Genomic DNA, 23,895 nt, shown 5'->3' on the forward strand with positions numbered 1-23,895 from the left:
ATTAGGTAAGTTAAAGCGCATTGAATACACGTTTTCACCTAAATATAACGGTAACATGTTTCGTTGTAATGTCGATGTAATGATTACGACGTATTTCTACGTCGTAAACTTACATGGATTTTACGACGAAAACTGTTCGTCGTAAATTTACATGGCGTTTACGACGAAAGTTGGATTCCTCGTAACTTCGTTGTAAACACCATGTAAATTTACGACGATATGTAAATTTACGACGAAATATTTTCGTCGTAAATTTTCGTTGTTTTGGACACGTTTTCTTGTAGTGATAGTTTCACTAAGTAAAAGTCGTGTTCATTCTTTGAAGAGTTAATATCTTTTCAACAACTTAGCCATTGGACTTTTTCATAATAGAAAAGTTGTATATTTTTCAGAATTTTAACCACTAAATTCTTTCATAATAGAAACCTTTTAAAAATTTATTCACTTGAGCAAAAAAAAAAGCATTTTCATTTATTAAAGAATTGTAATTTCAGAAAATTAATCACCCAAAATTTTCATTAAACCCTTTCATAATAAAAATTTATATATTTTCAAAAGATTAACTATTGAACTTTTTCATAAGAGGTTAACAAATTTATCTAACAGTCAGTTAAAAACTTTTTTTTACATAGCACTTTTTGGCATCCTAAAATGTGATTTTTCACAGACAATATCTCCAATAATAACTGTTTCTGTAATTCTAGAATTTAGCATGCAACCTTTCATGCAAACACAAATAAAATTCTAGAACATGTTAACCAAAAGGTGCAACTATCCATAAATATCCTTCTTCGTGATAAGACAGCATTTTTAGTGATTTTTTTTTTATTGTTTTACTGGTTTTACCACAACAAAAACAATCCATCTGTATAGTATCACACTACCTTTGAAGAAACTATTTACGTGAATCTACAATAGACAAACTTTCATAATGCATAAAATCTATACTATTATTTTTATGCACTTGGCCACTTGGGTTGGTGTTCTTTTCAACTTTGACCAATCAAATATTATCCCTCAGTGCTTTTTTCAAGTTTGTTGAATTTCCCACAATAATGTGTACACATGTCAACAACAAAATTTGCCGATATGTAAAGTGAAGGCACTTATCCACAAATTGATGCATATATACGTTCGTTTACGTGTTTATGAGATTACAACACAATTTCAGACTATCGGTTTAAACAAATGCCTTATGTTTAACAACGGTTATAAGATTCTCTAGACCAAGACTGCAATCTGTAACTTCAAATGACCAAATCAGTGAAAGATTTGTATTAAGAAAATATTTATCATTTTATTTCAAAACGTTGAAGTAACGATTTTTTAAAATCGGGCTGGTTCAAATGATAATTTACATGGATTCTTCTCAACAAAACATAAAAAGGAAAACCCTCAAAAGAGTATGAAGAGAAAAATATGATACCAATCGTTTTCCAAAACCCACAGATATCAATTTAGGGAATCCCAAATTCAAACCAGAAAAGCCAACAGATTTGGTAGACATGCCTTTTGATCTAAGGGTCGAGCAAAACAAGGAACGAAGAACGATGAAGATGGGGTGAAGGTGGGAATAAAAATCAGGAAACAACCACGGTAAATTTGATTGATGAAAAATCAGACGATATAAGAGAATAATTGGAAGGTGTAGAATATCAAAGAAGAAATTACATGTATAAATATTTTCAAGAGACTCCACACGAAGGTACCATTTCTTTTTTGTTTGCAAATTTTTTGTTAATGCATTTTTCATTGCTCACAACTAATATATATAGACCAAAGATTGCAACGGTTAACCACCAAAAATTGCAATTATTAATTGAGTTTCAAATGTTGTAATGGTTGAACACCAAAACTTGCAATGGTTAGCTATTAAAAGTTGTAATAAGTTCCTTTAAACAGTTGCAAATATTAATCTACACAATTGCAAGAATTCATTTAAATGGCTGCAACGATTCACAACGATTCACATAAATCTACCACAGAACATTATCTACGTATGAAACTAAAAAAAAAAATATAATTTTAAGAACACACAAAGCAATTACAAGTGAAAAGGTACAATAAACAACTATAAGATAAAATGATACATGTTTCGAGCAAAGTTGAAAAGACTCATTCGTAGATATTGTTTGGAAACAGTACTATAGCCTGAAAATATTGTTTTCAATTTCATAAAAAATAAATATTTATTAGATGAAAATGAAACTCATATCATTTCAATATTGTGACCAATATGGATTTTTCTTCAATAATAAATAATAACAACGGGTTTTTGATGATCATCTGCAAAGAGAAAAAGTAATAATAATAATAATAATAATAATAATAATAATAATAATAATACAGTTATAAAACACAAACATAATAAATATAATTAAAAATACATACATTAAATAGAAATACAATTTTTTAAAAATAAAAACAGCTATAACCTAAAAGATATCAAAAACTGCTGTAAACAAAAAAGTACAATAAACAGTCATGAGAAAAATTAAAATGAAAAGACACATCCTTTAGAATTAAAATGATACATGTTTCGAGCAAAGTTGAAAAGACTCATTCGTAGATATTGTTTGGAAACAGTACTATAGCCTGAAAATATTGTTTTCTATTTCATAAAAAATAAATATTTATTAGATGAAAATGAAACTCATATCATTTCAATATTGTGACCAATATGGATTTTTCTTCAATAATAAATAATAACAACTGGTTTTTGATGATCATCTGCAAAGAGAAAAAATAATAATAATAATAATAATAATAATACAGTTATAAAACACAAACATAATAAATAATTTAAAAATACATACATTAAATAGAAATACAATTTTTTAAAAATAAAAACAGTTATAACCTAAAAGATATCAAAAACTGCTGTAAACAAAAAAGTACAATAAACAGTCATGAGCAAAATTAAAATGAAAAGACACATCACTTAGAATTAATTAGGATTGCTATTATTAGTAGATATGAGTAAAATAAAAAATAATTTTTTTAGACAAATCTAAACACAACACGTGTTGCATTACTGTTCATCTTCTTCATATCAGACTTCGTATATGACATTGAAGCATAGATAGTGAAATGAACTGTGGACAATGAATCATAGATAGTGAGATGAGCTGTGGACAATAAATCATAGATGGTGGAATGAATCGTCAATATTGAATAGTGGAATGAATCCTGGACAGTGAATCATGGATGATAGAGTAAAATTAATCATGGACGGTGAATCGTGGACAGTTTGGACAGTGAATCACGGACAGTACGAAGCGTAGTCAGCGAACTTAATCGTGAACTGGAAATCGTGGACGATTGACCGTGGACAGTGAATCATAAATCATTCATTACTCACAAACTTAAAAGAAAAAAAAAAACAAAAAACTTATCTTTTCTTGCAGTAAAGTCAAGTACGGATTTGCCACCATTTTTTGTGTAGTGTTAGTGGAGTTTGTTTCATGAAAATGATCATGTTAAGAACAAGCTAATGAAAATTCAGATCAACAATACGTCTTTTTGGAAGGGATGTGACATTTCCAAGTAGAACATGGAGAATAGAGGTTTTATCAATTCTGAAATTCGGTATGTCCTGCTTTTGAATCTTCACTGCTTTCATGACATCCTTGGTCACTCTACCTTGCTTGAACAAATATAACATGTGTCGAGTTAACTTAAGGGCAAGATGTAAGTGTACCGACTGACAGATTAGAGAGAAGAGTCAAACTCACTTTTATGGTTTGACATCAAACCATTTGTATCTTGGTTCCTCAACACCAATGATTCCAAGACATACACATGGTGTATGATTACGAAAGTCACAGTAGTAACCAGACCAAACCATGTCTCTTGTTATTTTTAGTCATACACAATCGCGTGAAGGAATTTTTCTGGACGTGAAAGAACAGTTGATTGGGAGTAGTTGGATTTCACATATGAATCTTGAGAAGAAATCACATTAGTTGATTCATCATTTTCAATGGACGTCAACAATTATTTTCATGATATCAGTCATATGAAGAGTGTTAAATATGAGAAGCAATGTCCATTGATAAACTTAGGCAAGGAAAGTACCTAAAACTCTACTTATTCTTGTTTGAATAGGTTTGTCCCTTGAGAATTAATGCATGTGTGTGTGCATTGTTTGAATAAGGTACTTGGAGCTCATGATAAAAGTCTGGTCGTGGATCAAACCTTTTGATGATGGCAGGATGTCAGAAGAAAGGAGGAGACAAAGAACCAGCCACATTGAGACTTCCAAGCAGTTTTGAGTGTGAAACAAGGAAGGCATTGGTGCCTGCTTGCCATTGAAGTAAGACTATGATCCAGGGTTTATGAGTCCCTAAACTTGATTATAAGACTCATAAACCCACTGGCTAATCCCTAGGCTGTGGGTGGTTACACTTTTTTTTCCTAAGTGATGGTTTTATCCCATGAGGTTTTCCACACTTAGGTTTTTAATGAGGCAAGTGCTCTCAGTTCCAAGCTTTTCCAAGGATCTCCTATGGCCAAGCTTGAGTTGGAGTGTTGACATGAAGCAATAAAAAGCAAGAGTAAAGACATGAAGAACCTGATTGATCATGGACAGGATATCATGGACAGAGGATCATGGACAGGAAATCATGGACATGAAAACTGAGGCAAAGAATGAGTTGTGGAGACTAATATGGACATTAGGAACCTCTAAGAAGTCAAGGTAACCAGTTTGAATTCAAAAGAAAAGATCTGGTTTGAATTAGACAAGAAGTCACATGTGTTGCTTTGGAGAAGCAGCTGGACTGGTCACTTTCACTCGAGCGGGCTGTGCCAACCTCTCTCGTGTCCCTTTTTTCTCATCTGGTCATGCCTTCCCTTGTCCATATTCTCCTTTGTGCCTCATCTCATTCCCTAGAGAATTATTTATTTATGTTTATCTTGCTTAGTAATTGTTTAATCATGTGTATTGCCTATTTAAAGGCTTCTCCATCACTTGTAACATAACATCAAGAATCAATATACAAGTTTCTCTCAGTCTAAATTTATGGCTCTCTCTCTCTATCTTGTGTCTAAACAATATTCACAATGTAGAGAGTTAAGCATTATGGTTTAGAGGCTGCCTTAACTCTTTCTCTCTTAACGCAGCTTAATACTTGTAAACTCATTCTAGTATATCAAAACAAATTTCAAACATTGGCTTCAAGTATTTTTTTTTCTTTCTCTTTGTTGTGATAGCAGTTGGGACACCAAAACACACGATGGCAGCCCCTGTCAAGAATTGCTGAGCGCAGGCATAACGTGCATCAGCCATGAGCGACCCAATTCTCTCTGGTTTAACATCATCACTCCTCTCTCTCCAGAAACTTTCTAACATTGCCTTCACAAACTGGCTAATATCTTCTGTTACATCCCCAAGGTTGCCACAATGACAGGGGAACCGGCTAGCAGGAAAGATATCGGAACACTTTTTGGTACATATCTGCCTCCTCTATATGGCAAACCGCTGCAGCATCCCATAAGAAAAGCTGCAGAACATCTGTCCATATTCTCTACTTTGCGCATGGGAATATATTGAAAAATGTCATGATGGAAACAAACTCACTTTCAAAGGCAATTGAGAAGAAAGAAGAAACTCGACCATTTTCTTTTCTTATGTTAAAAAAAAAGAAAATGTTTTTAAAAAATTGTAAAATTACAGAAGTTTTAAAAAATGTTTTTTCTTTGGGGTTTGTGATTTTTTTATTTTGTTTTATTATTTGTGTGTTTTGAGGGGACGTGACATCTCTCATCTGCTGTCTCTGCATCATCTTCTCTTTTGTATTACTCAAATGATTTTATAAGATTAATGAAAGGAATGTTATTATTCAGTCTCTGAAACATGTTTTCTATGTGGAATAATCACCTTATGATTGTACAACTAGTGGACATCGTTCTATCAAATCTCTTTGTGATTATTGTACTGATGGATCTCTTTGGTATTATTGTACTATAGTCAGTTTTGTTGAACCACATATAGAAATAGTGCTTTTGGAATAGTTGACTCCACTTATGATTATGATTAGGTCCTTAATCTATCACTAATTAGGTACTACATACTAAATTTTTAATAGTCATTTATTAGTTGGTTAGTGATAAACTGAAAACAAAACACTCCAAACGTATACTTCTAAAATCTTTTCGATGGGTTAATATGTTTAATTGGTTCTCAACCAACTCCGTGTACATACTTTGAGTTATCTTGTTGTTTAGGAAACAATATTTGTACTACCTAAAGGCCAAAACTGATAATGGAGATTAAAAAAAAATTGATTAACAAGATAAACCAAAGAAAGCCTATAGGAGTTTGATTAGTAGATTAAAAACTAACGTTCATTGACATAAAACTATTGGGTATGGGTTTGGATTGGGTTTTTATATACACTAGGTGCATAGTCTCCGCGCAAGCGCGGGGTCGGCTACATTATAGGTGTATTGTATAGTTTTGTTTACGGAATTTTATTGTTTTTTGTCTATAATGTGATTGATGGGACTTTGGATATTACATAAGTTGATGAGTTTGATATAAGAATGAACGATGAAGTCATATGTTGATATTTTTATATCTTATATGTTCAAAGTTGAGGGTGATGGAACTTGTTAGTGTTTACTTAGGTAGTTGTTTGTATATAAATCAAATAGTGCATGGAAAAAGATAATAAATTTAGATTTAAAATGTTAGGGTTTCAAAATAACTGGGCCTTGAATCTGTGGTTTAGTCTAATACTGAAAAAACTGTTAGGATTTCAACTCCTTTTTTTTCTCTATGTCGGGAATGTGGGCACTAATTTCCCGATTCATGTAGGTAAAATTGTTTCTTAGTTTGTGAGATTGAAAAGCGTAGATTGATTTTAAGCATGATTGATGAGAGGTTTACTTGCATCAGCTTCGTCTGCCGTGGGTGTTGAGTTTCGTCGGCGCCAGATGTTAGACATGCAAGAGAGAAGATCTGAATATGTTAATTTCGTGTTTTTGTTTTTTTCTCTCTCGTGTTTTGTGGGTTCCACTCTTTGCTCAGGCTGTACAAAAGATGAAGTCTGGCTAGGCCGTCTCACTTCTCTGAAATATTCCCTTGATTAACCTCCTACCAACATCTATCTTCTGATTCTGTCTTGAAGTCGATGAGCTTCCAAAAAAATTAGCTTTCATCTGCTATTCCGCTTGGAATGGAGAGTTCTGAAATGCCGCATAAAAACATATTGGCAAATAACTAATGATTGTCAACAACTATCACTATACTAAATAGAAAATAAATCAAGGTTTTTTGTTCTGCACAAACTAAAATCTTACAACAGGGTTGTCACGGTTTTTTTTCAGGAGCAAGATCTTTTTCTTCCCAGAAACCATAGTCAATGCAATTCTTGGGAGAGAGCTATCCATGACAGAGGCTAAAGTTGCGTAGATGAAAAAATAGATCAGAAACACAGTAGATTTTTTCAGATAAGGAAAATATGGGATAAGTTGTTGACTAATTACCAGTTTCAGTTGTTGGTATGTCATTCCACTTGAATTTGCCTGATTGTAATCTTGCTTGGAGCTGCCAAATATGCTATGTTTACCAATTTCTAGGTTTGTGTTCGCAATCACTTGGAGCACCTAGCAACCTCAAAACGATCTACTTTCACAATGGAATCTGCTTTCAAAGATGGCATGTAATGATTAGCATGTCCGACGGGAGTAAACCCATGAATCACGGAATCTGCAAATAGTATTACCCAACAAAGAATCAGGAAATAAATTAAAACAATTATGTTAAATAAGTGTGATAAATCGAAGATTAACTTACCTTTTCATCGAGGAAAAGAACCGTGATTCCCACAAATTCCCTGTCTTTCTTGAAGTTCAGGGAATCTCAGAAGCGGAGGAAGCCAGAGGCTATGCTCTGACTACTAAGACCAAGACGGAGAGACTCGAAGGTTGAGTGACGGACGCCGGGACGCCGGTTTGACGAACTGGAGAGGCAGAGAGAAACATTTTCTAAAAGATGGTTAAAGCTAAGAGGAATCAATGAGTTATGTGGAGATGCAGATTGAGTTCATCAAAGATGAGAATCATATATATATGGTTTACAGAGGGGCTACAAATCAGGAACATTTATGATCAAGCGATTTAAGATGGAAACATGAAGAGTTCATCGGTGAAAAAATAGATTACGAACATACACACGGCGCAACTCTGTAACTCAGACTTGTTTGAGACAATGATGAAAAGAACCCATATTAAACTACAACAGTTTACAATATAGGAAAACCATAATTGTTGCAAACTTAAGCTTTTTTCATATAACGTGATGAATCCTATTTAAAAATGAAACTCATAACACACTTGTAGGTCCGACCCTCAGAGGAAGCCGAAGAAGCAATGGCTTCCGACCTTCATAAATATATATTAGGTTCGGCCATCAATGTACAAAGGTATCAGTTAGCTTAGTGGTATAATGTTGGTGTTTATATCTCAATAACCCGGGTTCGAGCCATAGACTTGACACTTTTTATACTTTTTAAAAGTGGGACCCACAAAACGATGACGTGGCGCGCTGAGAAGTGAGCAAAAACTGATCTATTATAATATAGATTAGTGGAGTATCTGGAGACTATTAGACCACAAACCTAACTTAAGAATCAAAGGTTGATGTTGCTAATTTTAGATTACAGGGTTCATATGACTTTCTTAATCTCTGATGAAAGAACAAAATTCAATGGTTGGTCCAGTGAGTGTCTCAGTCCAAGATATGTAAAGCAAGTCCACTCTTTGTTCAAAAAAAAAAGTCCACTCTATCTAAAGCCCATCAGATCCATATACTTTTCTCTATTAAAGTTTGGTTTGTATATAGTTTTATCTTTTTGGAACATCAAACTTTTGTTATCTTTTAATCAGATTAAGTAAGATTGGTTTGTATACATCATTATTCATTAATATTGGCCAATTGGGTTCAGTTTCCCAAGACCATGCTCTTATAGTCTTCAATCTAGTGTATCTGAAATGAGACTGAATGGTCTATTTGTTTCATGCAGTATCTGTTTGCTTATTATTGTCATATGAATATCACAACGTGGATACTTCTCCAACACACATCACTTTGAAAAGTCAGTTGTAAACAAATCACTTTACATGTCATATCAAAATTGCATCACGAATAGGTTACGAACTTATTTCAAGTTGCAACTATCTAACAACCTTCATTAATGTCGAAGATCATATGTAATAAGAAGAGGCTCAAAATATAACCAGAAAAAACGTTCAAGTCTAAATATTTATTTATTATTAGAGAAATTGCAGTAGAGACACATTGAAAAAGACTCGAACCATAATTAAAATAACCCATATAATGGGTTTTCTCCCACGGATTATTCTAACGACAATCATTGCAATAACAAAACTTATATAACAGGTTGGTTTAGACCATATGTTAAACCGACTGATTCGAAATGTTAAACCGGCCGCCACTGGACGTTATATAAAAATTTCTTTGATTTCACATGGGTCATATGACACCCCTCATTATTAACTACCACCTCCGCCACTGGACGTAAGTGTACCGGCTGACAGATTAGAGAGAAGAGTCAAACTCACTTTTAAGGTTTGGCATCAAACCATTCGTATCTCGGTTCCTCGACACAGAGCCGAGCTTGATCCCATGCTTGTAAAACATTTTGAATGGGACCCCATTTAAAATTTTTTTTTTGTATATACTAAATATATAAATGTTTAATGTAAATAAAAAATGATTAAAAAAATAGATTTTAAAATTATAATGATATAAAAAAATTTATAATAGACTAAAATGTTCTTTTAAATTTTTAAGTAACCAAAAAATACTTTATCTTAAAAAAAAATTTAAATTAATTTTTTTCAAAAACATATTTTAACAAAAATAAAAATTAAATATTTTTTTTGTTTTGGATAGGGCTCAGGTCCGGCTCTGCCTCAACACCAATGATTCCAAGACATGCACATGGTGTATGATTATGAAAGTCACAGTAGTAACCAGACCAAACCATGTCTCTTGTTATTTTTAGTCATACACGTCGCGTGAAGGAATTTTTTTGTGGACGTTAAAGAACAGTTGATTGGGAGTAGTTGGCTTCCTCAGTCTTTTGTGGACATCAGAGATTCTCACATATGAATCTTGAGAAGAAATCACATTCGTTGATTCATCACTTCTCTTCAATGGACGTCAACAATTCTTTTTATGATATCAGTCATATGAAGGAAATACGTGGTTTGAATTCAATATTAAGTTGAAACACAAAAATAAGGAAGAAAAATCTTCTAAATCATCAATATTTTGAATGCCCTCCTAGTATATCAAAACAAATTTCAAACATTGGCTTCAAGTATTTTTTTTCTTCCTCTTTGTTGTGATAGCAGTTGGGACACCATAACACACGATGGCAGCCCCTGTCAAGAATTGCTGAGCGCAGGCATAACGTGCATCAGCCATGAGCGACCCAATCTCTCTGGTTTAACATCATCACTCCTCTCTCTCCAGAAACTTTCCAACATTGCCTTCACAAACTGGCTAATATCTTCTGGTACATCCCACAAGGTTGCCACAATGACAGGGGAACCGGCTAGCAGGAAAGATATCGGAACACTTTTTGGTACATATCTGCCTCCTCTATATGGCAAACCGCTGCAGCATCCCATAAGAAAAGCTGCAGAACATTTGTTCATATTCTCTACTTTCCGCATGGGAATATATTGATCTCCTGCACCACCCCCCCCCCCCCCCCCCCCCCCCCCCCCATTGCATGGCTCGAATCAGTAATTTGAACTTTTTTCTTATAGGTGTATTATGTAAGGGAAAGGACCACCATACCAGAACCATGCCCATGATATAGGAAAAGATCACGATTTCCCAACGCATCATTTAGCTCCTGAGCAGAAGGAGCAGGTGGCTCTAATCCAGCTTCTACCTGTATAAAACAAATATGATCGGTAACAACCAAGACAGACGAATTATATCAGTTTATTTTAATATATGTGTTACCTTGATTTCCTTAATCTCGGACAATCCTTCAAGCACGGTTTGCAATGTTTTGCAATTATATTTCGGATCTAATAGATAACAAGAATCTCGAGGATCGATCACAAGGAAGGGAGAAGGATCTTCTCGGTAACAGCTTTTCTTAAGCACTGCTGATATACTACCCACAGAAGGCATACGGTATACTTCTTGTCTTCTCAATGTTGGAATGTTCTCCCATGGAAGCATCTATTATACAGAACAAGTGTGTTTCAGAGAATACAACATGTTACACATCAAGTAATCACAAATAACATTGAATACAATCAGACAGTACCATATGATATTCTAGTATTCTCTCCTTTAATTTTAATACTCGTAAAAGCTAACAAGGGTTTAGAATCAATGAGCAAGATTATATCTTTCCTATGTTGTATTTAAGAAGAAAACTCTATTCTAACAATGCACATCCTGAATCTCATGATCCAACACAAGTATTATCGGTTCTCTCTTCTCATTATAATCCTCTAGCTTGATCCCTGAGTCCCGTATCAGTTGTAAGGCTAGCCGGTACCTACTTCGAAGGTCATCAGATATACTGCTTCCATTTTCTTCATCAATATGGTCACTTGGATGACCTCCTATGCAGCAACCATTCTTTGAACAAAGCTGAGATATCCATGAGTCGCCGTCCTTGGCTGTGTCATTTCCAAGGAAAACCTTTAGAAGTGTCTCATTTACTTCCATATTACATTTGGCCCTTAGCTCTTCAACCAGCTTCTTTTGCGTGGACTCATGCGATTTACTATTTGAAGACTCTCCCAAAAGCAGATGCCTCCAGGGACCCAACCAGGTGTCTTCAAGGTTTCTGTATATAATAACAATAATACAACACGCTTCTTTTAAAATAGAAATATGCTGTAGTCCCGAATTGTGCAACTATAAGTGTGTTCACTATATGCATCACCTCCGCATGGAATGTGTACCTTAGCAATTTATTAAGACGAAGTTCAAGTTCGTCTATCTCCTTCCACCTCAATTTTTCATCTTCCATAGGAACCTGAGAACCAGTAAAGTTGTACTCCTTCAATATTAATCGAAATGCTGGAGCGACAACATCCACCACTGTGGAACCCCATGGAGAATCCCATCTTTTATCCATCTTTTCAATCCCACCTGCTTCGGTGTTGGTAAAATTATTTATGCTATCAAGTAACAATGACAGAAAGGAAATCCCCCTTGATCAACCAATGGATAGTATAAATTTTACCTTCTCCAAGTGAAGAATAAATTGGCAGAAGTACAGCTAAAGGCTGCTGACTCTTTGAGCTCAACCGTGACAAGAGCAGCCACCCACAAACTTGGGGGCTTTTCAATAACTCCTGCAACAATTTACTCAGTGTGCCTCCAAGCACGCTAATGCAGATGGCTGTCGTTTCTGGTAGACCATTGAAAAAGTTTTTTGCAAACTTAACAAGACCGTCGGTGCTTTTGGGAGCAAGCCTGCAGTGTCAGGTAAAAGACAATGGACTCAGTAAGAAAAAAAAAACAAATAAATCCAACTTTAATCCATGTTTTCTAGCTTTAAGACCTGAGAAAGTCGAATTCTTCAGAAGCCTGCAGATCAGAATGTTTTGGTCAGTGCAACTTATCTTATTAAGCAAAACTAACAAGGGATACACATATTAAGATACAACAAACATAACCAGTAAAACAGATCGTAGGAAATTAGTTTTGTTTACCAACCTCTTTATCTGAGTTGCGTCCTGATTTCATAAATTTTGACAAGAAGTGGTAGTTGCTATTAGCACCAAGAGAGGCTTGATGATAATATGTAACCCAATGACTTAAAGAAAGCTCCCCGTCACAGGGGAGTGAGAACTCAGACCCTATAGAAGAGACCAAGTATAACACAGCAAGCAACCTTGAAATCTGTTGTTGTACATCAGCCAGTCTCTTTTTAATATATGCTAAATCACTATCAAAACATAAACATAAGAAGAAGAAAAAGCTTCACCTTTCGACAGAGTATCGGATCCTCTCTGCTAAGTACAAATGCCAACGTTAACAATGAAACCAGCGTCTGATATGGAATATGTGATAAATCACATAAAACAGACCTATACAAAGTAGTGATCAGTGATGTCTGGTGAAATTTACAAATTGGCATTTTATTAAATTTGTATATTAACCAATATGACGAACCTGGAGTGGTAAGTTTGAAGACTCAACTTGCACAAGTTGTATAATATTCTTGCACGATCAAGACCAAATACATCTCCTTTGATTTCCTTCCCAATAAAATCCAGCAATGGACTGCGAGAAGAAGGTGAGCTGAGGATGGATACGGTACTGTTATACAAAGCAGCGATGCTATGCAAAATTGCCCCATGTGCTTGATGAACCTTTCCAGATTTAGCCAAACATTTTCCTGAAATGAAAATCGGTTTAGCTCTTAGAACAACCAATATTCTAGTCGAACATTAATCTGTGCATGTAATCCGTTCTTTGTTGGAAAAAAGACATAGCCGAGAAAAGAAAGTAATTTTAGGCCGAAATTTTTAATTTCTAAGGACATGCATTTTAAAAAGTATAAAAATAGAATATTATAAGGGATAAGGGCATACCAAGGCTGACAAGAACCGTGCACGCAAGCCTCCTTTGGTAAAATTGCCATTTCAAACTTATAAAGTTATTCGGCAATCCAGATCTTGTAACTTCGTTAGAGAGGTGCTGCTGGCTTATTCTATTGATGCAAACGCAGATTCTGTTTTTAGTGTCCCGCATCAACCCCTTTGCATCACAGATATCAGATTCATCAATGAATCTACACTTCTTAGCAGGAAAGTTTTGAGGTCGTTCTTCAAGTGATCGACTCATTGAGCGAGTCAACCTTATAATAGGCTGCTCCTTCATCTCGCAAGCATGCACAATTAGAGCACCTCCTCCACGCCTCATTTTCGAGTCTCTTGGTTTCTCTACCTCGGCTGTTTGATTAATGCATCCTTTCCAAGCTGGGCAGCATATTTTTTGTAAGGCTGCACTATACAGACTCTCAGATTGTCTTTGAGACAAGTCTCCAAATTGCTTATCCAACGTAACCTCTAACATCAGCTTGCAGTTTCGGCAAGGAAAATTTTTTTGACTATCTGTTAGCAGCTTTTTCGCATTCTGGAGCTCCTTTTCTGCTAGATCCCTACACTGCATTTTATTGTAGAGATTCCCTAGTGGACAGAAAAAACAAATAAGTGGCTTTCATGGCCTAAGGAAAAAAGACAAATTGCAGAAAAAAATTAATGAAGCTTCATACCCAAAGCAAGAGAAAATGCAAGGACAAAAGGTTGTAGGCTCTGAATAGATGAAACAGTTTTTCCCCAAGATAGCAAGTTTCCAGCCCTATCTCTTTCCCCCATAAGCTCCCAAATACCACCAAGCTGCATTTTTAAAATAGATTAACAATGCAGAAATAGTGACAGTCCAAGCAACTGCCAAGGAAGTTTTTTTTTTGAAAAAAAACAAGACCTGAAGAACACTTTCCAAACAACATTGGAGCAAAATCCAAGGGCTTAAGTAGCAGCGGCTAATATCCCAGAGAAAAGTTCCACATGGCCATGAATCGGTATCTCTAAGACTTGAAACTTCAAACTTCTTAAAGTCGAAAGTCATTATTTCTACTGTCTGTGTAGTTTTCCCACTAAATCTAAACCATTTTCTTAGAAGAAAATTTCGAATCCTTTGTGCTTCCGTAGCATAAGAGAGAGCCTATAAAAAAAGGGAGATAATTAATAATCTTGATATTAAAAAACAAACTTTCATAAAGTATCAAGAAAAAACTACAATCAGTTGCTATATAGTATATACTAGTAAGACTCTCATGATTCAAAAACTATCTTACCTTGTATAAATTACCACATGACAATTCTCTTTCACAGAGATCATAATATAGAGATGCAGCAACAAAAGACGAGAAACAGGGAAGTGGATCCTGGGAGACAAAATCATCACATTTTAGCCAAACAGTATAATTTAGAAGAAAATAATAGATACATCTATTTCTTACACTTGAGACTGGTTTGGAAGTTGTGTCTAGTTTGGAAGCTGTGCGTTTAATCTCAACTATTGTGATGTCTGACTCATGTATGCTCAGCTCGAACCCAATTGATTTTGCTTTTGAAAACTGCAAGCAACTTTTCCAGAAATCTGTTGACTCTGATATTTCATCAAAGTAGCATGATAATCCCGTGATGACAGCATCATCTATTGGAGAAGGACATAACGCATGACTTAGCCGTCTACAGTCCCACAACATTGCCAAAGCATCCTTCAATCTGACATTTCTCCCTTTAAATATTCTAAACATCAAGTCGTATATCCGTTGATGGAGCTCTATCCAACCCTAAAATTGGAGGAAAATAGAAGTATTAAAGGCTAGAAAAATTGTAAAACAATCAGAATGAATGGAGGTATATCCCAAGAGAATAAATTTTAATATGATAAAATTACAAAATATACCTTTATTGAGACCAAATCAATTACATTGAACAGTAGAGGAATCACGTTTTCCAGGGGCATAGTCTCACCAGACTGAATCCATACACATAGATTCAATGATTTGTTAATGTCTTCGAAAATTTGCTGCACATAAAAGTAGGATTAGAAGTAAAGAAAATAGCACACAATTATAGACATTAGCGACCAAACATAAATAAATAAACAAAATTGACGTAACTCAATGATGTTACCTTGGACTCTGGTTTAGTTTCTTGGAAGTATAACGCTCTTAAGAAATATATAATAGTTAGTTGGAAACAAGTCTCATGGCCCTCATTAGATATGCTTTCCTGTGTCAATGACAAAGAAATCATTCACAAAAAGAATTGAACGGTAGTTAAGCTGTTAAACATAGTAAATAAATTACCAAATTAGATATTCCTTCTGATAAATGACGAACACAATCTTGTTCAAAAGCTCTTTTTCAACACGTGCTTGTTTAACAGGCTCTTGTTCAACAGGCTCTTGTTTAGCACCCTCTTGTTTAACACACTCTTTTTCAACATGCTCTTGTTCAGCTCTAGCAATCCTTGCTTTCCATGTTAAAACTCTTGCTCTCTCCAAGAATAGATCTTTTGTGATGATAACATCTTTCAAAAGGATATCAGCAATTTTTATCTGATTTGCGCGACATAATTTTGAGCACACAGGAACGAACTCCTCATTAGCAAGAATCTCCTACACGTGTGATGTAAGAATATAAGTTCATTTTATTTGTAAATGACAACAACAGATATATATAACAAGTAAACTAGAATGCAAGGTAACATGTCACTTATTGCTTTGGAAATCTATTGCATAAATTAAGTAATTGGTAGGATCCCAACCTGCTCCAAGATATTTCCAGTCACTATTTTCGAAATCTTCTGAGAAGATAGCAGCAAGGAGTGAAAGAGTGTACATGAGTCAGCCAGATCAGGACTCTTATGACGCTTGTGTTGTATCTGATGATAAAATGCAATTAGAAGAGTGAATTAGAAAGCAAGCGGAAAACGCTGAAGCATAAAGTTACCTTAACCCACTGTTGTATTATTGGTGTAAGGTCTGGTAAACTTGCGATGAGTTTTTTAGCTAAAGACCAAGTTTCTAGAATAAAAAAAACAAGCTCCTCAATTTTTAACTCTCCATGTTGCTCGAGAACATCCAGATAGTATGCAGATTTGCGACATGCCTCGCTCACAAAATCAGTAACTGCTTTTTCGGACACAAAATCCTCAGATGAGTTAGACTCAAATTTCAGACAGATGAGTCTAACACAATTCCACACGGTTCTAATACATAATTCGAACGCTATGGAAACCTGCAAAGTACAACCATCAATATTGAGAAAATAGACTAGACTGCAAAAAACTTGTAATAAAATGAAAATTTAGAGCTCACGGATGCAACCTTTTTAGAATGCTTTATATTGTCACCAGTTTCAGGAAATGAAGCACATAGATGTATGAGCTCTGGAGGTGAAATCCACGGACTAGCAATTACATCCTCAACTAGGCAGGAAATGATCTAAACATGGAAAACCTTGAGATGGTTAGTTTGCCAAGAACTACGACCTTACAAAAAGAAGAGTCTAAATAAAATCCACAGGTAAGCATTTAACCTTCAGTGCAGAGATGCAGAAGTCATGCAGTGAATCCCCATCGAGAAAATGCTGCGGCACTGCTGGTTCTCTAAGGATCGAGAGTGCACACTCTCCCATAGCTGAGACCAGCATTGTGAGCATTTTATTGCTGTCACCATTTCCAATAGGATCTCTTTCAGTAAGACGATTATTATTGTTTTGTTCTTTGTTAAGTGGCGGCATCAGAGTGTCGAACCACTTTGAATCGCTTTCAGAGGCGATGAGAGACCAGTCAGGTACTTGAGCTTGAAACTCTGAACAAAGTAGACCACATGATTCATCCTTCCCAGCTTTCCTCTCGTTAAACTGACTACTGAGTCTCTCTCTTAGATTGTAACTAGGCCCAGCACTATCCCGATACAAAGATGGATGCATCTTCTGGATTTTCTGAAACAAACGCAAGCAAATGATCAAGACTTGGAATGGAACAACAATAGTTAGATCAGAGAGGACATAGTTACAATCACCATAGGAGATTAGACTCTGTTTCAATCACACACGATGGACAACCTCTGTGTAGTGGGACAGCATAGAGAATGTTCTTAGCAATAACATTTCCTAAGCTGCTACTAGCGACTACTTAAAATGCTTTAAGACACATGCAATTCATGATTTCAAATAAATATACACACCCACCTGCCAAGTCTTTTCACAAGCCGAATCAGTAGTGTTTGTTCTTGAGGCCCTAAACAGAAGAAGCTGTTTCCAAGGCTCTTCACTTCCATAAGAATCCCACTTTGATCTATCCGGCAAAGAAGCATTAGATGTGTCACATGGATCCTTAGCAGCCTCGCTTAACCATTTTAAAGTCTCTACAGAACATTCCCGTTTCATCTTCCCAGGCGAAGAGTGATCCTTGTCAACTTTCTCAAGCAACCACTTGAACTCTGCTCCTACTTTCCTCAACTCATAGTTGCTCTTGGCTTGAGATACAAAGTCTCTAAGCCTAGCAATCAGATCCTTTGAGGTTCCAGGCAACCCCGGGCTAGAATCACTGTTCAACCATCGAGCAAGTGCGGCGAGATACTTGACATAGATCAATTTCGCACCAAGCCCTAATCCAGACTCCTGACCAACTTTATCCCATGCAGCATTCTCAGAAACGGCTTTAAACCCGCCTCTATTACTAACGGTGATGATAAGTCTGAGCCAATCCATGGAACTCCCGTGGCTAGTCATCGGGGAGAGGTAGAGGACAAATGAGGGCTTTTTTGTCCCCAGGGAAAGAGATCTTAAACCTTAAAAGAATTCTGATACGCACCAGTAACAGTCGTCTATTGGAAACAAAGGGGATGTTAGGGTTTTCTCAGTAGGGAGTCGTGGGGGAAGAAAAAAGAGGATAAGTCGAGCCACGTTTTGTTTTGAATAAGTCAATGTTAACTAGAAAGCTGGTTCTGTCTTTGGTAGAGGATACTAATGTCTTTCGTACACAATAAAATGCGTCTCAAAAGTACAATGCGACTTTTGCTGCGTAATAAGAAAATCTTTAAAGTGACTTTTAGGAGGTAATTTTTTCGTTTTTACATAGTTTTTTTTTAATTAAAAAAAAAAATTCAATTTCAAAATAAAATCACTTTTATTTAGATAAGCTTCAAAATTCTCTAATTTAGAGGTGGGCGTTCGAGTATCCATTCGGGTTTGGTTCGGGTCTATTCGAGTTTCGGATTTTCGGGGTCAGACCCATTCGGATATTTCTAAAATTTGGTTTGGGTTCGGTTTGGATCTTTACGGGTTCGGTAAGGGTTCGGATAACCCATTTAAATTATTTTTAAAGTTTTAAAATTTATTATATACTTTAAATTTCTCAAAATCTATACAAAAAAAACATATTACATATAAATTTGAATAACATATGTCAAAATACTTAAACTTAACATGTTTATTAGTTTTGTTTCAATAGTTGAATACATAATCGATATATATTTTAAGTATTATTAGTGTTTTGACTATACTTTAGTTATTTAGACATTTATTTTTAACTATTTGTATATATTTTCAAGTATTTTGGATAACTTAAAAGTATCTTATATATCTTGGATGCTTTTAAATATATATTAAATCTAAAAATAATTAATATATTTAGGTATATAAGTCTATTTCGGATACATTCAGATACCCATAATACTTCGGTACGGATCGGATTCGGTTTCGGTTATCTAAATACCAAAATTTTGAACTCATTCGGATATTTTATCAACGTCGGTCCGGATTCGGTACTACTTTTTCAGATCGGATTCGGTTCAGTTTCAGGTTTTTTACCCAGCTCTATTCTCCGTACCTTACAGCAACTGCCCCTTCACCATTCTTCAATTTCTCTATCTCCTCTGCATCTCCATTACTCACTGTCTCTCTCTCCTCTGCATTCTCTCTCTCTCTCTCTCTCTCTCTCTCTCTCTCTCTCTCTCTCTCTCTCTCTCTCTCACTTTGTGTTCTTTGTCGTATGTTCTTCGCAGTCTACAAAACGCAATTTATTAAAGATATTTAAATCAGTCTCACCACTTTCCTTACTTCAGTTTTTCTGTCCATGATTTGATGTCGATGATTTCCTGTCCATGATTCATGTCCATAATTTTCTGTCCATGATCTCCTGTCCATGATCTCATGTCCATGATTTCTTATCCATGATAATCAGTTTCTCATGTCTTTACTCTTGCTCTTTATTCTCTTCATGTCAACACTCTCCCCCTCAAACTTGACCATATGGACTTGGTCAAGTCAAGCGTGGAAACCATGAAGCATTTCCTCATTAAAACATATACTTGAAAAAACTACTTGGGACAAAAACCAAACAAAGGAAAAAGAGTAGAACACTTCATGACAAGATGATCAGTGACAAGAGAAGTCTATGAGTCCAAGCTTAGGAAGAATGAACTCACAAACCTTGCTGCAAGCTACCTTGGTGAATATGTCAGCTAGTTGATCTTCACTTCTTGTGTAGCATAGAAGAATCACTTGCTGTTCCACTGCCTGTCTCACCTTGTGGCAGTCCACTTCACTGTGTTTTTGTCCTCTCATGAAAAACTGAGTTGGAGCAATGTGTATTGCTGCCTTGTTGTCACAATGCATAGTCATGGGTGTGTTGATCTCAATACCCAAGTCCTTTAGCAGTCCCTTGATCTATATAAGCTTACTTGTGAGCTTCTTCATTGATCTGTACTCTGCCTCAGCACTTGATCAAGACACCACCTTCTGCTTCTTGTTCTTCCATGTGACCAGATTTCCTCCAATGAAGGTGCAGTAGCCTGTAATTGATCTCCTATCAACTCTGTCTCCAGCTCAATCAGCATCACAATATCCAACAACTTCAGTACTCTTGTTACATGTCATCCATGCTCCTTGGCCAGGTGCTTCTCTTAGGTACCTTAAGATCCTCTCCACCATATCGCAATGATGCACCTTAGGAGCTCTCATGTGTTGACTCACTTGATTCACAGCAAAACACATATCTGGTCTGGTGATGGTTAGATAGATGAGCTTGCCCACCATTCTTCTGTACTTCTTGATATCTCCAAATGGTGTAGACTCATACTCCCCCTCTCTCAGCACCTTGTATCCTTCTTCTAATGGATTCTTGGCCTTTTTATTCCCAAGGTTTCCTGCCTCATTTAAAATATCAAGTGTGTACTTCCTTTGAGATAAGAATAACCCCTCTTTAGAGTGGTAGATCGCAATCCCAAAGAAGTACTTCAACTCTCCCAAATCTTTGATATCAAAGGTATTTAAAAAAAAGGTTTTAGTTGAGAGAATACCTTCCTTGTTGCTACAGTGATGATAGTGTCATCCACATAGACTAAGATGACCACAATACATTGCTTACTAGTTAATGTGAAGAGGGTGTGATCAGCTTCTGACTTTACAAAGCCTCTTCCATTGAGGGTGGCGCTCAATTTATGGTACCAAGCCATTGGAGATTGCTTCAAGTCATAAATTGCCTTCTTTTATCTGAGAACATTTCCTGGCTTCGCTATATTCTCAAGACCAGGAGGTGGTCTCATGTAGATTTCATCCTCCAATTCTCCTTGAAGAAATGCATCCTTCACATCCATCTGCCATAAATCTCACTCAAGGTTGACTGCAAGAGACAAGAGAATCTTTATAGTGTGAAGCTTGGCCACTGGTGAAAAAGTGTCTAGATAATCTTCACCATATACTTGAGTATAACCCCTTGCAACTAGTCTTGTCTTCTTTCTTTCTGGTTTTCCATTGGCTCCATACTTAATAGTGTAAAGAAGCCGGCTTGTCATTGCCTTCTTTCTTTTTGGAAGTTCAGTCTCAAACTATGTATCATTCTTGATCATGTCTCCCATCTCATCTCTAACAGATTCAGCTTATTGGGTGAGATACAACTTCAGCATTGAAGTAAACTCTTGTGTTGATCCAGTGTGAAGGTTTCCTGATCTTTGTACTCCTTCTCAAAGGTTGTATCTGCTTAGTTTATGTTTCATTTTTTTCACTTGGCGCATCTACTTGAATCTCAGCCTCTGATTCTGATGGCATCTCATCTTGATCATGAGCTACTGAGTTCTCTTCAGGTTGAGCTTGTGTAGACTGCTCAACATTTCTACTGTCCCCCTCACGATCAGGATGAGCGCTCTCAACACTATCAGTTGCAGTAGATGGTACATTTTCAAGGACAAGTTTCACCCTTGGTAGAGAAGGTATACTGTTTGCTGCTCCATCAGCCTGGTTTGCAAGAACCATATCTTTCTTTCCTCCTCCAAAAAGACCAACTGAGCCTTGCTCCTTGTGAATCTCAGAGCATACCTCATCTAGAGAAGGTAGCTCCTTATTCCTTAGGATATGCTTGATGAGGTCGCTATAGCTTGGATGGAGGGTAAGCAGCAAAGCAAAGATTTTGTCTTGCTCTCTCCTTTGATTAAGCACATCAAGTTCAATAGTTGCTGGCCTGAACATCTCAAGTTCAACCCACAAGGATCTGAACTTCCGAAAATGTTTATCAAAATCATTGCCCTCTTGACTAAGGGGACGACTGGTTTTTCCGGTACCACTCGCAAACGCAACTTTTGCGGTTGGTAACGATTATTGGTGGTTTGCAACAATCATTCAGATTGCTCTAAATCGCTTCAAACCGATATATATATTTTTTAAAATATATATATATATATAGAAAAGTAAAAAAATTTAATAAAAAATTTAAAATTGAAATTATAAAAATACTAAAATATATCTATTATATTTAATTAAAATTATAAAATTTTATAATAAAAAAAATTTCAATATTTTTTTTTTAAATTAAAATTATAATTTTCTAAATATAAATGTTATATTTATTATAATTTTATGATTTTTGATATTTTTATAAGTATGTTAAATATAAATATTGTTAATTTATTATTTGACCGTTACCGCATTTGGTAGTTAACCAGTCATAAGTCTCCTACAAATGCACCAATTTTTAGCCGCAGTAACAGTCGTACAAATCTCTTAAAACTGCTAGAAACCGCAATCGTCCGCATCCGCAAACTCTCGCAACTGCTGCGTTTAAACCAGTCAGGCCCTAAGAGTATTGATAGTCCTCTTGACTTCAAAGAGTCTACTGATGTTGGAATTGTTTCCATACACCTTCTGAAGTTTATACCACAGCTCCTTGGAAGTTTCACAATAGGAGTAATCTTCCTGAAATGAGGCTGTGCTGAAGAATGGACAACACCAACTGGTCCTCTTGACATTTCTTCTTGGTGCCAGCATCAGCAACAACAATATTTTTACGATCCTCTCCTAGGATAGTTTTTTTTTGTGGTCTGCCTTCTTCAACAATCTCCCAAAGCCCTCTGCCTCCAAGAGCTGTCTTAGATAGCCTTGCCCAATGTAGATAGTTAGCTCCTTTAAGAGTAACTAGAATCACCACCATTCTTGAGTTTTCTCTTGAATCCATCAAGAATCACAACAACAGAACTGGAAAAAATTTAAGAACAGAGGAAAGAGACTGGTGTGAATGATAAGAGATTTTAAAAAGAAAAAGAGAAATAAAACCAGAACAATTTGCGGAAGAGATTTAGGTTTCAAGAGCTTGTAGCTCAGATACCATGAGAATTAATGAGAGTTAATGAGAATTATTTGAGAGATTTTGGGGAAGAACTAAGAGAGATATGTGAGAGAATCCAAGAGAGAGACAAGAATATTTGAGAAACATTTTTCCTTAGATTAATAGTTACATAAATAAATCTAGCAAGGAAAATAGGACAATGAAAATGAATAAACAAATGAAGATGAATAAACTAATGAAGACCAGATCTGGGTAAGTTACTTTCAGATAGTGACAACTCTCTTCTCTCTTCCTTCCTTAGCATATCATGTGACTTTGGCTTGTTTCCACACTCCAACAGCTCTATCCAGTTGCCTCCACTTGTTTAAATTCGTTCAAAACTTCGGGCAAAATATTTAAATCAGTCTCACACATTTCTTTGCTTCAGTTTTCCTGTCCCTGATTTTCTGTCCATGATTTGCTGTCCATGATCTCCTGTCCATGGAGATCATGTCCATAATCAATCAGGTTCGTCATGTCTTTACTCTTGCTTTTATTGATTCATATCAACACTCATGTCTCTTACTCTTGCTCTTTATTCTCTTTATGTCAACAGTGATGAGGACGACACTTGTTGCAGGAGTGTGTTGGTAGTTGTTGTCGCGCCGGTGGTGAAGGTGGTGGTTTGAAACCTTTCTTGCAGGAGTAGGAGAAGAACGTGTTGATCATTGTGATTCTGATTCTGATCATTGA

At 35.8% G+C, this 23,895-nt stretch overlaps 1 protein-coding gene and 1 long non-coding RNA gene across 2 annotated transcripts; one reads left to right on the plus strand and one right to left on the minus strand.

Annotated features, from left to right (window-relative positions):
* The first annotated feature begins 4,899 nt into the window (after nt 1-4,899).
* On the plus strand, nt 4,900-5,846 carry LOC111211087. Its single transcript, XR_002662272.2, has 2 exons — nt 4,900-5,310; nt 5,396-5,846. It is a non-coding gene; the product is annotated as an uncharacterized LOC111211087 (long non-coding RNA).
* Nucleotides 5,847-10,235: 4,389 nt separating this feature from the next.
* LOC125585778 (separase-like) lies at nt 10,236-18,335 on the minus strand. The gene is made up of 23 exons (XM_048755442.1): nt 17,793-18,335; nt 17,136-17,543; nt 16,916-17,041; nt 16,638-16,835; nt 16,363-16,479; nt 15,932-16,213; nt 15,727-15,825; nt 15,497-15,619; nt 15,045-15,380; nt 14,880-14,969; nt 14,507-14,746; nt 14,295-14,418; nt 13,612-14,208; nt 13,190-13,415; nt 13,002-13,104; nt 12,731-12,916; nt 12,576-12,601; nt 12,255-12,487; nt 11,971-12,160; nt 11,456-11,852; nt 11,009-11,233; nt 10,838-10,934; nt 10,236-10,727 (listed from the first exon to the last, which is right to left on the minus strand). Exons 1-23 carry the CDS (start codon nt 18,333-18,335, stop codon nt 10,420-10,422), a joined length of 5,274 nt encoding a protein of 1,757 aa, XP_048611399.1. The 3' UTR covers nt 10,236-10,419.
* Nucleotides 18,336-23,895: the final 5,560 nt, after the last annotated feature.

Source organism: Brassica napus, chromosome C4 (genome assembly GCF_020379485.1).
Source record: "Brassica napus cultivar Da-Ae chromosome C4, Da-Ae, whole genome shotgun sequence".
NCBI lineage: Eukaryota > Viridiplantae > Streptophyta > Magnoliopsida > Brassicales > Brassicaceae > Brassica > Brassica napus.